The sequence below is a fragment of the Solanum tuberosum genome, unplaced genomic scaffold (genome assembly GCF_000226075.1).
Source record: "Solanum tuberosum cultivar DM 1-3 516 R44 unplaced genomic scaffold, SolTub_3.0 scf00009, whole genome shotgun sequence".
In the NCBI taxonomy this organism is placed as follows: Eukaryota; Viridiplantae; Streptophyta; class Magnoliopsida; order Solanales; family Solanaceae; genus Solanum; species Solanum tuberosum.
The window spans coordinates 1,393,195-1,410,403 of NW_006238935.1; the positions used below are offsets into that span (position 1 = coordinate 1,393,195).

Sequence of the window (17,209 nt, forward strand, 5' to 3'; positions counted from 1 at the left end):
ATTCTTCTATTTGTCATTGATAATTTTGGAGAATAGTTTCAATATCTATTTCTTCATCAACGTCTTGTCCTTCGCCAGCGGCACATGTATCATCATCTTCATTAGTATGGCTTGCTGAAGCCATAGAAATATCATCTTTTATGTCGATGTCGAGATTTCTCATTAAATTTTTTTTTACCTCCTCCATGTATAAGGCTATAGCTTCTGACTTGGAGATGAGTCCTTTCTTCATTTGAAATTTTCTTGTAATCTTTTTAAATGGACTTAAATCCTCTATGACTTGTGGTTCCATAGTAGCATTATCATAATACTTGCTAATCTTAACATTGATTAAATCAATAATTTCTTGGCCATGTATCTTGCCTTCAGGATTTTTCTGAAGTAATTTACTCCAGAACTTGGTATAAAAGGTCCTTTGTAGACAAGGAAATCCTTCTGAAGTAGTATTAACTTCTATCGACCATTTCATAATCCAAGGAATAGAGAATTCAATAAAGAAATACATTAAAGATATTCCTTCGAAGAATATATTTTCTTCCTGTAAACTTATCAATTTCGGGGAGATATCTACCCATTCTAGATATAATTTTTTGTATTATTCTGGTAAGATTTTTACCGAAGGACCGTATAAAGTCCACCATTTGCAAAATCAATTAGGGATATGTCTGTCAAATACATTAGAACATATCTTAATAAACCATGAATGCTTTTTATTAGCATTCTCATATAAAAGGACTTTATTACATCCATCAATATAATCCCAGTAATTGTATTTAACTGCAATCTTTTGTTCTGGATGGATATAATTCAATTCCTTTGATGTGCTCATACCCCATTCTTCGGGTGCTAAAATCCTTTTTATAATTAGTTTGGAAAAGTTATAAACTTTTTTCGTATTAGAAGGGTAGAAATGTTGGAATTCACACCCTGTAGATGAGAGTATTATCTCATAGTGCATTCTGTATTTGTACACTGCAGTAGTATATGATACTGTGTCCAAATACCTAGCCATTATTTGCCATGGCTCATTTCTCCATTTGAGATCATTTTCCTCCAAAAGAAGTATAACTTCTTTTTTGTCATTTATATCAAAGACCTCTGTGTTTTCATCATCAATCAGGATTGAAGAGTATGTAGATGGATTATTATCCGACTCTTTTTTGGATTTCATAAAATCCATAAACTCTTTATACATCGGGTGGTTTATATCAATACCACTAGCTCCACTTGATGAAGCAGCTGAAACATTACTATTAAATGTTGTTAGTATTTTATTGCCTTGTTGAGCGAGAATAAGACCTCTTCTTCCTGCATTCGTTCTTTCTCTTCTTCCCCTTCTGGAGGGAGGGGGCCATACTGATCTCATCCTGAAACGAAGAAATGGAATTTTATTAATTCAAATATTCTCTAGTGATAAAATTAGGAAGACTATTATCTTCATCCTTTTTATATTGTATTTCAAAATCGAAAGGGGCTAAGAGAGCTTACCATCGAGCAAACATTTGTTTGGAAACATCATGTTTACAGTCTTTATTAAACATAAACCTAGCAGCTTGGCAATCAATTTTTATTAAAAACTTTTGGTTATAAAGATCTCCTTGAAATTTAAGAACACATTTTACTATGGCCAAGATCTCTTTAGCTATAGTAGCATAATTCTTCTGGGCATCGTTCCATTTACCATAATAGAATTGTACAATGTAATGACGCTTGTTATCAGGACAATATTGGGTCAATACTCCACCATATCCTATCTGAAGCATCAGTTTCTACTATTTTTGCCCAATTTAGATTGGCTAAGGTCAAGCAAGGAAGGTTTTTAACCTTTTCTTTAATCCTTTTGACCACTTCAGAATGATCATCTGACCAAGCTTTAGGATTATTTTTTAGTCTGTCGTATAAGATAGTTGTATCTTTTGTTAAATCCTTTATAAAAGGAGCAACATAATTAAGACTTCCAAGAAATCTCTGCAGCTGAGTCTTATTAGTAATAATGTCAGAAAAATTGGAAGCAAACTCAATACTTCTATGAATAGGACTAATATTACCTCTTTCAATATTATGACCAAGGAATCTGACATTTGTTTTAAACAAAGCCATTTTAGGTTGTGATAAAACCAAGCCATTTTACATAATAATTTTCTTAAATAATTCAAGGTGTTTAAAATGAGTTTCCACATTTTTGGAAAACACTAGGATATCATCTATATAAACTATTATAAAATTACTATATTATTATCATTATTATCATTATTATTATTATTATCTTTATTATCTTTGATGTCACTAGTGGTGTGTATGTTTCAAGTTATATCTACTGATTTATAGTGTTAGTACTACCATGACTCTTTCATATATACATTTTCTATCTGAGCTCGTTCAACTTTTGATGCCTACTTAGTACCCCGTGTTTTGATACTCATACTATATATTCTATCCACACTTTGTTTCTATTAAATATTGCTTATGCTTACCCTCCTTTATATGCCTTTACTTTGAAATTAGTTGGGTGGTGGTTTGACTTATCTACCCGGGGAGTATGTAGATCCCATCATGATCCTTATGAATTTTGGATCAATGAACATAATGAAATTTGAACTAGAGAATATTTAGAATATAAACACTATCCATAGAATATTTGTATCTCTTAATTTACAAACTTTACATATGAATTTCACTAAAATCTTTTCCATAAAGGAATGGTGAGATAAAACCTTAAGAATTCTAATTAAGAAAAATATACAATGTCTAATTGTGATTTTTACTAATTTGTATTAAAGCTACAAATAAAGAAACTCAATTAATGTTATAAATTTGATACAAATCTTTCTAAAAAAGGAATAAATATAAAACAAAATTAACTATTTTGTCATTTAAGTTTATTTCCACAAATAATGTGATGATTTCACCCTATAAATAAAAAATTGGTGTTTGGATTCAATATCACAATTTCTTACTTTCTCAAATAATATGTTATCACTGCAAAAAAGCCTTATGATAAAAATATATTGACATGGTGAAGATGAAAAATGAGAGCAACTTACAAGTCTCTTTCTCTAAAAGACGCATTCGAATGTTTAAGAAGGTCAGTTAAATATCATCCAAGACCCTATTTATTATTTTGAATAACATTTAATAATCATGTATGAATGTTGTGTAATGGAAGAATGAGGGGCTGTTAGGGGTTGGGACTATGTACGCTCTTTGCTCTTCGTATATCTTCATGTTATCTAAACAATATATTTAGTCTATAAATGTTTAATTATAAGATACAATACTTATATGATTTGATTATTAAAGGTGTTCATACCATTTTAGTGGGTCCTTTATTTTGATTAATTTGAAGGCTTAAGTGAAATTAGTAGGTGCTACTTGTCTCAGAGTATTTATATGTCTGTGTTTGACGCTAATTTTGTGCCTAATTAACAGCCTTAAGACTTGTTAATTCTATACCCAACCTAAAATAGTTAGTTCAATGTCTCTTGGATATTAAGCTAAGGGTGGGTAGGCATGTTTTGGACGCTTAGCCTTTTTTTTTTTCATTTTTCTTTAGTGCATTTCTACACTTAATAATAGTTAACCCTAGGATAACTAGTCCTGAGATAATTTGTTCTCAACCAAACGACACCTTATAATCTTTTCGGTTCCCATATTATGAATATTTTTATGGGGTAGTTTTGTTTAAATCTCATAACATCTGGATATTTCTACATATCTCGGTCTCAATCTCTTCTAACTTATCAAGACAAGTTTGCAATTTATTTTTTTAAAATCAATAATCAAATTGTGCGAAAAACTCATATTTAATAAATGAGTTCGAGGGTTCAATCACTTTCTCACCCCGATCAATGTTAATGATTTAATGAAGGATAAATTTGTCATTCAATATTTAAAAGGTACTCCCTTTGTCCTTAATTACTTGTCCACTTTTGAATTGACACACCTATTAAGAAAACAATAATTGATATAGTGATTTTACCATTTTACCTCTATTATTATTATTTTTGGTTAAACAAGATTTTATTTATGAACATGCGCTTGCTACAACTACATCAAGGAGCTCAGGACTAGTAGCATAAGCATTCTGGGTATGATTGGAATCATTCCCATCCAAGACCCTACTATGGATGAATTAAAAAATTAAGTTTTTCAAAAAATTCTACATTTTCCAAAGTAAATAATTGAGGGTATAATAGGTAAAAAAAATTGTCATTTCTTAATTTGTCAAAATGGACAAATAATTAGGGACAGAGGGAGTATTTTCATAATTTAACTTTTCATTCAAGGTGCTTCCACTTTTAAACCATAAACGACAACATAAACACTGCTACATATGGGTGTACATGAGGATGAGGTACTAATTTTTTATCACACATATTATTTCAATTTGGTTTGAACAACCCAATCTCTAAATAGAAGGTAATAGGCGAAACTGCAAATTTGATAAATGAGTAACTGATATAATTTGGCAATGTAACGTTGTCAATGTGAATGGTAATTGACATGTATGTAAAATTCATAGCTTAAAAAAGAACTTCTAAGTGAGCCTCCTTTTGCTCTCAACAGCTTCCCTGAGTTTCCTTCCAAGTGCATATGCCAAAGGAGGTGGAACAGCATTTCCTATTTGCCTGTGCTTGTGCAAGATGTTACCAGCAAATTGGTAGCTGTCTGGGAAACCCTGAAATACATGATACTTGTTATTATAAATAAAATCCTACAATACAATCTCTGCACCAACATTGTGACTTGTTTCCTCTTTATGTTTGAAAAATACTATTATTTCCTAAGCAAGCAATTCCAAATTCATGAAAATACTGCACCCTCAGATTAAGCTTCAAACATCTTTACAGATTCTTAAATGTGTCTTCATTTTGTAAGACTTACTTGAGAACGTGCACATTCACGAACTGTAACAATCCTGTCTTGCTCTGGATGAAAGCACATCCCCACCTTACCCATCGGCTGGGGATCAGTAATAGAAGTGGGGAAGTTCCCATCCCAATCCAACCTTCCAAAGAGCCCCTTCCACTGGTTGTGCCTCTTAGCAGTGTTAGGCAGGCACCATGGAATCAAATCAACTAGTTGACCATTAGATAGTTTAACCTGCAACACACAACACAAAACATCTTATAGACCTACTAAGCAGATATTATTTCATCAAAAGCACTGGATGATTGCCACAACACCTTTTCATCCTCAAGGTCACGCCAATCAGCTCCTGGCCGCTTGGGGATTCTTTGGCACCTGATTAGGTTAAGCTCATTCATCTCTTTTGAAATGTGATCAGATAATGTTATTGACCTGCCCCGGATTTTCTTTTGGAACCAGGATACTGGATCACCTTGATACTGCATTAAAAATGAATAGCATAAATAACAAAGTACGAACCAAGGCGTGATATGATTGCATAATCTATAGAAACAAAAGTAGCATTGCCCTCTTTCTTCTTCCAAATTCAGAAAGTAAAAGTCCCTACTCAATACACTGTCTTTCCAGTTCTCTAGTCAATTCCTGGAAAAGGGGAAGGGGTTCAAGGAAATTCAAGTTTAGTACCTCTATGCAAGTCTTGCATGCCCCATTGCCAACAACAGGAAGATCTCCAATTGTGTCTCTGACAGTAAGTGAACGGAATGGAGCTCCACTAGCAGTACTCCTCACAGCTGCATAGTGTGAAGTTTCAGATAATGCGATTTTTAATTCTGGGACAGCAAAAACATGCATTGGTTCTGGCCACTCTGGAAGAACCTCCTCTGGGGAGGCAGCCCAGATAAATGCTCTCTTCCTAGACTGAGGAACTCCATACGCTCCGGCTTCAAGGATACCAAACCTAACCTGATCACAAAAAAATTGATTGTCAGTTTTAATAATTAGAAATATACATACATATAGAATGTGTGTGTGTGTGTACCTGATAACCCATCTCAAGAAGGGAAGCAACAGTTAAGCGAAATGTTTGTTTTTGGTTGAACGACACAAAATTCCTAACATTCTCCAAGAGAAAGAACTTGGGCCGATAATAATCAGCAAAGGATAAAAATGCCAGAATCATCTCACACTGTACTTTACTCCAGGTGGTCTGATTAAATCTATTCATTCCAGAAAACCCCTGCAAAAGGACACACCATTTAAGCTGCAAAGTTTACTAAACATCAGGGTAGATGTGAAAGAGCTTAACAAACCTGACAAGGAGGGCCTCCATTAATGAAATCAACTTGTCCAGGCAGTGGCAAACTATTCAGTTCGTTCTCATCCATTGCTGCAGCTAATTCAGAAGCCTCTGGAGTTGAGATACAGTCATCAGAATCTCCACACTTCTGCATGACAGCCCTGAATTGAAACCAATATCTGGGCATTACTGTTATGTACTTAGATATGTTCATAAAGGAAAGAGTAAAGATTGTATACCCAATGACCTACCTCAAAATCACATTGCAATTATGTATGAACACCTTTGTCTTTGGATGATTAAGTCTAAATGCATCTCCAGCAGGCGCTTCGTATTCAATTGCCCAATTTGTATCTGTGACACCTGAAAGAATAAAACTTTCAGACAAAAGTTCAAACTGCATCCATTACAACTACAAATAAGCAGAGAGAAGGAAGTTACCTGAATGCTGCAGCCCCTCAGACAAGCCACCACAACCAGCAAAGATATCTAATGTGGCCAAACGATTCTGTGGAGAAGTTTCATTTAGTTCCCCAACTTCATCCTCTCCTTCTTTTCCCTTCCCCTTCCTCTTCCTAGATGTTGCATCATCTAGCTTAATTTTTGAGAATCCCAGGTTTATCTGAGCTGGTAACTGCTCAAAAGTACAATCAACTTATTCTTCACAAGAAAAATAAAATTCAAAAACAAATAGGGTACATAAATAAAAGGTAGAATGTATTGTACTAAAAGGACTCTGACCAATTGCTGTTAAAATAAGAATGCAAGAGTACAAAATATGAAATGGGTACCTTTTTAAGGGATCCATTCAATGGATCATACAAATATTCACAAAAGAAAATATGGTCGAAGATGGCAGGGACATCTTCAGACGAAATATCATACTTCTTCCTCACTTCACATTTACCTTTGATTATTTCCACAGGAACTGTATGTATATCCTCACTGTAATAGATCTGGAAGAGCAGCAGCAATCAGAATATTATAAATGCAAGAAGGTTTGCATAGGAAAAAAAGTAAAATCCCCTAATAGTTACCTAGCTGATTAAAAAAGATTCCTAACACGACATAGTAAAAGAATTAGTATATATTTACAACTCTAACCAGCTATTAGTGTGGAGACAAGTTATAGTATTATGTAGCATATACCTCCCGGATATCAGAAGAGTATGCCTTATCTGAAGATATATCCTCTGGTCTGAAGAATCTTCTGACTTTGACGTTTGTAAAATCTACTTTAGCTTGTTTAGATCCCTTGGGACCAACAATTTCTAGTAATTGACATACTACATAGGCCATCAACCCCACATTTCTTCCGGCTTTGAAAGTTCCATTTCCCCCTCTTTCTGCAGTAAAGTGATCGGGGCTTACATAAACAAAGTCATCAACTGAATACTCAGTGCCCAGATATACAAAACTGGAGTTAGACATATCAAACTTAAAGGATTCCTTTTCCTGATCAGTTCGCTGCAACTCACAGGAGTAGCATAAACCATTACCAAGACCCATCTTATCAAACGGGAGTCTGAAGAAAGCACCTTTTTCAGGGCGATAAAAGCTTTTGCAGTAAAATTCAGTCGGCAATCCCTTCCTCTTTCTGTCTTCTGCTTTTGCTCTATCAAGTTTATCAGCATTCGTGTTTCTATGCTGGTGTCCCCAAGGCATCATTCTGATATTGACAGCTATACTTTCTTTGACATCTCCTAGTTGCAGATTCATGCATTCATTGATCAAAAATACCTCTCTCTCATTAGCTGCATTTCCAAGTACAGTGTCAGATCCTCGTTGCATCATTCTTCCATGAAGCATTTTGCTGCCATCCAATTTTTCAAACAAGTATTCAACAAAGTAAATAGACGGAAGCTCATCTGGTTCATCAAGTTCCACTAGAACTGAATCCCCAACAGCTATCTCATGTCCATGAACTCTAGCTTTTTTAAACAACTGTTCACCAGAAGCTGTTTTACCTATGGATTTCCCATCCCAGTTTATTTCTTTGCTGTCAGAACGTGACTTAATATGCCTTCTTGTAGAAGAAGGTGTATGAGCTTTCTCTGGAACATTCAAGTTCTCCTCCGGAACATCATCCTCTTCATTTTCCTCTTGCTCATCTGCTTCATCATCATCCTTCACCTCACAATCAGCCACCTCCTTTGACACCTCGGGTGAGTAATTGGAATAGTATTCCCCCCAGATTCTGTTGATTAGCCTTGTTGTAGTAGCCTGCATGGCTTTCTTTTTTACAGATGGCGCCATAGATGCTCTAGGATTTAAGTTCTGTCCAAGTCTCTGCATCATCTTCTTCTTCTTAATCACCCATTTTGTATGGTGCCTCTCTTCCATTTTCCTTGAGAGACCAATCGCAAATGCACAATTCCTAATGCTTACATCAGGAAATTCAGAAAACTGCTGGAGAATAATTTGCCCATGTACAACCACATATCTTTCCACTGCATCTACATTAGATGATATATAAGCAGGATGGTCTTTCTTGAACTCTGAAACCCTTTTAATAACTTCTCCAAAAGAAAGTCTAGCCACACGATTCTGTTCCTTCAACAAAGTAATGATGCTCACTGCCAATCTTGCAGTCTTTATGACTGGTTCGTACCAAGGAGCATACTGTTTCAACGGCTTCCCAAGCCTATACCTGAATTAGAAATAATATGCATGAGTAAAGCATCTATAGTAAATCCGCCAAGCAAAAGCACAGAAAGAAAAACAGTCAAGGTTTATCAGAATATAAAAAATAGCAGTCCCAGCTAGTGGCATAATAAAGGGAGGTACTTGCAAAATAATTCAATCACTCAAAAGGAATTAAGTGTAATACCAGGCCATATCAGTCCGAATTGATATAAAGATCATTGAGGACCCAAACTCAATCATCCATTCTTTTATAGCACTCAAGTAAATTGGCATACCATCAATCTCAGCTGATCTAGAACCACCTGAAGAGGAATGATTAGCATCAGTGTCAAAATTGTATCCAGACCCATCATCAGCAGTCATCACTCCAGACCCAAAAATGGTTACATCAATATCAGCACATGCTTTCATTGGCAGCAGTTCTAAAGATATTAGCCTTGAGTCTGAGTTGTACAATGCCCAATTATGAAGCATACTGCGCGGCAACTCATCAATGTGATATGTATCAACCCCACTGTCAAAGACGATATACTCATCAGTCTCTTCATTAGATGTTTTGTAATATGCAGGTAAAGGATAATCACTTGCAATCTCATCCTCATTGATCTTGATGTATATTTTGCCGGATGAGGAAGATGTATTGCGGTCTTTCTTCTGCTTCAAGGAGCACCAATACTCCTCTTCATGCAACAATTTAGCCAATTTCAGATCTTCATCTTCTGGCGCTGGGCCATTAGCCAAACCAGATTCATCTATCTTGTCTCCTCCATTTCCTGCTTTTGGGCCAATACATAGAGCCTTACCAGATGATATAGGCTCTGGTTGTGCAAGTGTCTCCTGCTTGCTGCTTTCATCTCTAAGGGAAGCTAGGACAGGTAGCTCAACAAAAAGTTGATCAGTCTTCTTTGATGTATCATCCAGACCAATAAGTTCCTTATAGATGAACCCTCCCTGAGTGATGACAAAGTCCCTGATGGATACACCACCTGAAAAGCATTTTATGCCAGTCATCGCTCGGACAACCCCTGCAAGCAACTCATCAAGGCATAAATCAGGATTCCCTCCAGATGACTTTGAAAGCTTCTTATAAACCTCAACGCATGCCGTTGCCTTGGCCAAGAAGTGGTCATAAAACTTCTTATAACTACCTGAGGGTTTTAAACAATCATAATCAGCTGTCTCAGTTGAGATCCATATGACAGGAGTTCCATCTTCATAGCCAGAGATAGCCCATTCTTCAATACGCCCAAAGCCTTCACATCTAATTCTTTGTGCTTTTACTTTGTCGAGACTGTCCTCAAGTGGTAAAATGAGACCACTGATAAACAGATCATCAACCTCAGACATTCCAAACGGTTGTGGTATTCCTTCTGAGTTATGAAATACAAAATCCGTTAATCTTCTACAGGGTCGTTGAGACTCTTGCAGACCCGCAGTTAACCTAATAGCCACATCCTCTTCCTCTACACAATGGTCCTTCTTTGTTTCAATCACTGAAGACTTTTCTGATAAATGCTCAGATTTTTCTTTAAAATCTGAACAGGCAGCAGCTCGTTTAGGCCTTTTACGTGCAGCAGTGGGCTCCTCAATAGTTTCAGAAACAGCCTGTTTCTTTTCCTTCTTACCAGTTGCAGATGCCTTCCTTTTTGACACAGAATCTTGTTTGCGTTTGTTCTTTTTGTGTCCTGATTAATCAGCAAAAATACAGAGAAGGATAAGCCATAGAAAGAACTGAAATATTTCTGTTATCATTCTCGCAACAAAGAAAAAGCACTCTAAGGAAATTTAGTACAGGGTGGACCTGAAGCTAAGGAAGAAGCTTTCTGAACTTTCCTGTGAAAGAGTCATTATTGAAAAGCATGAAGTGGAAGTGAACATCAAAAGAAGCAGCAAAATTAAGAAAATGCAGCACTCAAAGTTAGGCCAATACACTTAAGGAGTTATTTGATGTGAGGTACAAGGTATAATAATCCCAAGGATAAAATGCATGACTATTTTATCCTGCGTTTGGTTGAAGGTATTAGGCAGTCCTAAGATTATTTATCCCTCCATTTATAGCTTAGTGATGGAGAAGTTATCCCTGGACTAACTTATCCCGGGATAACTTGTTCCCAACCAAACGACCCCTTAATATCAAACAACATTCCATGCACTAGCATAAGCTAAAAAGGCATAAATGCCAAGGGGAATGATATATACATGGAAAAAACACCACATGCGTGTGAAATGACCATCTCATTCAGGGAACATTAAATATTTGCCATTTCAAGATAGTAGATCATTTTGGCATAAGATTACTTCACTGGCTCTAAAAGCTGTCAATAGACACAAGTCACTGCAGCATGCACATTTGTTAAGTTTTATAATCCACCTTAAGCATTATATTCTAAGAGGCCAATACAGTAAGTGTGCACACAAGTAACACAACAAGCAATCTTACCCTTAGAGCAAATTCTAGTATGGACATCACAAAGAAGCAATGAGGATATTTACTCCTAATCTCTGAAGGCATCAACTAAGAGACCGGGTTGTGGGTGTCTATGTTTTAGCAATTAGTGTGTGAATATGGTACACAATCACAAACATAAATTTATTGTACTTCTTTTATTTTATTAGCTGGTGTTTAACTGGACACAAAGTTTAGGATGTGGAATAGCTTTATGAATTATATCAGTGGTAATGGAGAATATTTTAAGTTGTGGCTAAAATACTAGTTTGATAAACATCACATCAAGAGTTTGGAATTTGAATGGTTAAATGAATTTGAAACCTTGAAAGTCGTAAAAAGTTTACAGAATAACTGTAACAAATCAAGGGGATGGTGTCGATGGTGTCAAGCATTGAAGTATTTTCTAAAATATGAAGAATACCATGTCAATGGAAATAGATGGATTTTATATAATGATGAGGATTTTTAGAATAAAGATAAGGAGGATTACAAATTTATAGAACTCAAACATATATAACAAGAAAAGCACTGTCATATCCTCAAGGACCATATTATAAATACAAAAACTTAGCAAATAATGCTACCAAATTAAGTCCACATGGAAAATGACCTTTGCTAGAATATAAAATCAATATATACAATGTATACAAACAATGCCAAAATAGATAGTCATGAGATGGTAATAGTTGAGAAGCAACGCTTCTTGCAACTAAAGAAGATCTTGGGGGTTTGCCAAACAGGTATACAATAGATTATGGACAGTTCAATAGATGATTCTGTCAACTATAGCACGAACAAATTGAGATGAGATTGATTCAGGAAGAATAATCAGTACGTGTTGCTGGCGAGACAGAAAAAGTTGTTTATGCCATAATTACTTCATTGGATTATTGATTTGGGAAGTACGTTATTCTTTGAATGAATTTGGTATAAGTTAAGTGGGAATAGTTTTTAGAAAGAAGAGAAAATAAAGTGACAACCCATAACCAGGAAACATTAACAATTAGGTTGAAATGGTAGAGGCCAGTGAGCAAGTAGCAAAAACAGTGGCAGTTTAACTAACTGAAATTCATTTAAATGCAACTAGTCCTCAGTTATAGTTTCTGCAGTTCAGGGTGGATATAATAGTTGACCTGACCAATATTAGACAAGTCTCCGTTTCAAGATCCCCAAACAAGAAACAAACTTAGTCTTACCAACACAGGCAACACTCCTCCAACAGTTCATGAACCGAACTATAAGTCTTACCATTACACTCTATGCAGAGAGAATAATTATGGATTAACTTAACCAAACAAGCTTCTAGCAAGTCTTCCTACCACCCACCTCCAACTTATTTCAACTAAACATGCATTCATAATAAAGGGCCTTTGATGCTCAAATTAGAGGAGCAATCCCCACAATGTATTGTCCAGCCTAGACATGCATGAGGCAGATTCTCTGGAAAGTAGAAAGAGGAGTCAAGGCCCTCATCTTTAGTCATTGTGCATACACCAACAGGATCCCCACACATAGGTGTCGCACCCCATTTTTCGCAAAACGGTTTGTGCAACGACTTGACAACACTTTTAGGTGTTGATTAAAAGAGAGTCGCCACCTAACAAATTAAAGGTGCGCTAAGGAACCTAACTAACCTAACTAATTTTAATTAATTAAGGTCAACGAAACCAAGATTTGGATAAGGGTTCAAGTTACCACGAGAGGAAGGTGTTAAGCACCCCTCGAGGTCTACAAATGTGAGTCCTGGCCATATCTCATATATTTATGCAGGAGTTAAGCATGTGAAAATAAGGTATAATTATTCATTAAGTTTAATTAAAATAAACTAAGTGAAAAGGCATATACAAATTAAAAGCATTTAATGCAAATTAACCAGCATAAAACATAACTAAGGAGATAAGCAAGAACACAAAAAGTACACAATCAAATATAGAGAAAAGACATTTTTAGTAATTAACTAACCCAAATAATATAGGCAACAATATAAAAGAAAAAGGGGACAACATTAACCTAAATTAATTATTGCTTCTCGGATCAGTGCTCGATTTATTAATCGGGAGACAAATCAAAGTTTGTCATTTTCTGCTCGAGTCAACTTACATCATTTCTGATAAGTGCCTAATTACCCCTACCCCCATTCTAAATTCATTTATTATTAAGAACATAAAGTGAACTAAAGAAATTGTAAAACCTAATGTCCTAAAAGGTGCCTTGCGTTTCAACTTAATGTCCAAGAGGCATTGGACTAACTAGATGGTGGGTTTTAGACTAAACAAATATAAGTTTCCTAATGAGGCCCCCAAGTGTCAAACAAAACAAATAGGACAAGCATTCAGCAATTAAATCTCATATTGGCCTCTAAATTTAGGTTATTGACATGCTTGAAGACACGAATAGTTGTGAAAGGTCTAGGCAAAAGTGTGTGCACAAAGAAACATATTACAACAATATATTTGGTTCTATAAGAAGCAAAAGATAAGGGTGCAAGTTGGTTTCAAGGGTAGCAGACAATTAAAAAGCAGATCAAATGGTCTTTAACATGCTGAAAATAATTCCTTGATTAATTTTAAAATGGCAGGGAAACATGTAAAAAGTCATACCTTACTTTATTATTATTATTATTATATGCTAAGGTGTTAGGCATATTGATTAACATAAACAATTAAGCAAAGGAAATAGATTACAATGCCGAAGATATTTAAATCAAAACTTAAGTAGTTAATTAATGGCAATGGTAGGCCCCTTTATTTTTTTATTTAATTAGATCTATAATGGGAAATAAGAACAAACAAACAATCATACTCCTATAGACATGCTTGCTAACACAAACATGTTGCGATAAAATAAACATGTAGCACATAAACCCCTCCCCCCTTAGACGATCCCCAAATTTATTTCATATATATAGAGCAACACTTATACAAGTTATTACAATCTAAAATAAAGGAGTAAATGAACATTATAATACAAATTTGAAGTACAAATGCTAAACTAAAAATCCCGTCCATAAACCATCTCATGCGACTTTTCAAACTTGAACAATAATGTCCAACCCTGTTAAGGAATAATGCAACGCCTATATATAATACTAGAGATACACATAACATTAATTATTTCATATTATATAGACAGAAGGCACATACACAAGAATTCAAACAAATAAAGAATAACAACAAATATAATGTCATACACAGAGAGAGGGAAGAAGAGAAACTGACCCCGGATGCTTCCTTTTATTTATTTAGACATACTAAAGTATGTAAAGTATTCGTGCCAAAAAGTATGTTAAACTTAAGTAATATTAATGCGAGACAAGGATTAAACTAATGAAGGAAGCTAACTTGTTAAACAGATTAATTAATCAACAAGAATAAACTTAACACAACGTCCAACTTGAAACAATAAACTGAGCAGCAAACTTTGAAAGCAGTTCGTCAGATTTTTCTTTTTCTTTTTGAGAGTATATGAAAGTAGTGTGGATTAAAGTGTGAGGAAAAGTGAATGAGGACTTCTGTTTATATAGTAAATGAAAAGGCATAACCGTGAAAGAAACAATAATGGGAGCCAATTATGAAAATTTGTTTTCCTTAAACAAAAGGAGGGTCAGAGATCAGTAAGAATTTATCACCAAAATCGAATAAAGCTTTTAATAAAATTAAACATGTAAGAATATGTTCAAATTTTAATTAAAGCAAAAGATCAATTAAAGCAACCACAAACATTTAAGTGAACTAAAATTAAGTAAAGAAATAATTATGTTAAAAAGGAAACAATTATGCAACTCATATCATATATAATAATTTTTTTGATGATTAGAAAAGTGAATCTGTCAGTATATATTTCAACACATTAATTATATAAAACTTGCACAGGCAAAGCAGTGTTATCAAAGGCGTGCATTAAGCGCGCTTAAGCCCTAGAGTGAGGCTCAAAATGTGTTGAGCGCTTCGCCTTGCTATATGTGTGCTTCAATGTCATAATTAAGGTTCTAAGGCAAACGTTTCCTTGCCAATGAGCCTCTTATGACGAAGTGACACTAAATCATTGATATTACTTCATCATAATTTTTTTTCAATTTCTTTGGTCATACATTTGTCATTCATGTTTATAATTATTAGTTTTGGACTAAACATATATATTTGTTTTCTTTTCTCCCTTTGCGCCTTTTTCATTAAAGCCCACACTTTATTTGCGCTTAAAGCCCCTACGGACCTTAGAGCTTTTTTTTGTGCTTTTCGACTTTGATAACAATGGTCCATATTAAATAAAATAAAATAATTTTAAAAAGCAGTTCTAAATTAAGGCTTAATCAACAAAGAGAATTATTATCTAAATAAACAATCAATTCATTAGTTACTAGAATTATGAGAATTAACCAAAATTTAACCAATTAATCAAGTATGGAAGATCAACCAGTCAACATGGAAGAACAAGTATTAAGGTATCTTTAATTTGAACAGAAGAGGATTTCAATCTGTGAAAAAAGGAAAATAATTATTTTAGGAGCAACATCAAATTTGATTCTCATTCAATTAGGCCTGAATCAGATTTTAAAAGGAAAGAAAATAATCATGCTAACTATCAAGAATCCAAACAAAAAATATCACAATAGACTCTGCTACATAAGCAATGAGAATTACGAATTTCAGTGTTATATCATACTTCTGAACTTATTACAAACCCAGGCATCCCCAATTATTTCAAACACCAAGACGAGTAAACACATTAAGGAAAAGAGAGTAAGAGGACGAGAATTTAACAAAGCATCACCATAGCAAGCTAGTGAATTATATCAGTAAACAATTTCAAATAAGACATGCATAAGTTTAACTGCCAAGATCGACAATTAAAGCAATTGACTCAATCTGTAATCATACCAACATTCATTTCGCCTCTAATAATATGCTTAAAAGAAACAAAGAATCAAAGTGATGGGCGAAAATTCATACCGGATTTGTCTTCGATGCTGTTTTGAAGTTCTAATACCGACTCTGAATTAGGTTGGGGTGACGCCATCCTCACCAACCGGAGTTGCTGCGCCACTGCTGGCCGGAGTTGTTGTCGCTGTTTTCCCGGAGTTTGCTGGTCACGCTAGCTGCTTCGCCAAAGCTGCTGGGCGGAGCAGTCGTTGCTGCCGTTATCCCGTCCGTCTACTTCGACGGAGAAGTGAGAAGAGAGGAGCAGGCCGGCGGCTGGAGAGAGAGGGGAGGCAAAGGGATTTTCGTTGTGGTTCTCGCCAGCGACCGGCGATGGTGGCCGGAGCAGCGAAGGAGAGAAGATAGAGGAGGCGACCAGTGGCTGCTGGCTTCACCGGTGGTGGCGATTTTCGGCGGAAATGGAGAGGAGAAGCTGGTGCGGCGGAGAAGTAGAGGGAGATGGGGTGTGCTGCTGCTGAGTTTCCAATAGGAAGAGGAGAAATGAGATAGGTTTTGGGGGCTTTTGGCGGGGTTTTGGCGGGGTTTTGGAGTTTTGGGATCAAAAAAAGAAAATAAATGGGAATTTGATCTCGGTCGTTGCCCGTTGGCTTAATTGAGATGAGCGGCTGAGATTGATTTTTGGTGTTGGTGAATTAAGATGGACAGATGAGATTGAATCAAATGGTTATAATTGAGATGAAATACAATTGGATTGATAAGGTTAGAATTAAAATATAAATTGGATAGAAGACGCTAGAATTTGAATAATTTATAGGAAGGTTAAATGAATTGTCACTTAATTAATACCATAGTAAATAATTTCATATAAAATAACATACTTAAATATTAAAGACATTTTTTTTGTATAAATACATAAAATATTTATTTTCAATTTACTATCGATAAATAAAATAATAATAATATTTTTTTAAATATGAATATTAAAATATATCATTATTTAGACAAATTTGATTAACTTCTAAACACGTAATAAAAGAAATAGGTTTTAAAAATATGTATTTAATCAAATAG

General features: G+C 35.0%; 1 protein-coding gene across 1 annotated transcript; it reads right to left on the minus strand.

The window, feature by feature from the left end:
• Positions 1-4,350: 4,350 nt before the first annotated feature.
• Positions 4,351-16,709, minus strand: LOC102604332 (DNA (cytosine-5)-methyltransferase 1B-like). The gene is made up of 12 exons (XM_006339293.2): positions 16,211-16,709; positions 8,997-10,497; positions 7,316-8,816; positions 6,958-7,122; positions 6,608-6,800; positions 6,418-6,529; positions 6,180-6,327; positions 5,909-6,106; positions 5,554-5,832; positions 5,187-5,348; positions 4,885-5,103; positions 4,351-4,678 (listed from the first exon to the last, which is right to left on the minus strand). Exons 1-12 carry the CDS (start codon positions 16,275-16,277, stop codon positions 4,538-4,540), a joined length of 4,686 nt encoding a protein of 1,561 aa, XP_006339355.1. The 5' UTR covers positions 16,278-16,709; the 3' UTR covers positions 4,351-4,537.
• Positions 16,710-17,209: the final 500 nt, after the last annotated feature.

What these genes read in the sequence shown, in the direction of transcription:
- LOC102604332 (XM_006339293.2), bottom strand. Translation starts at nt 16,277, where the DNA reads ATGGCGTCACCCCAACCTAATTCAGAGTCGGTATTAGAACTTCAAAAC. An exon ending in CAGCATCGAAGACAAATCCG is followed by an intron (nt 10,498 to 16,210) that starts GTATGAATTTTC and finishes CTGATTAATCAG; the next exon opens with GACACAAAAAGAACAAACGC. An exon ending in TGAGGGGCTGCAGCATTCAG is followed by an intron (nt 6,530 to 6,607) that starts GTAACTTCCTTC and finishes TTATTCTTTCAG; the next exon opens with GTGTCACAGATACAAATTGG.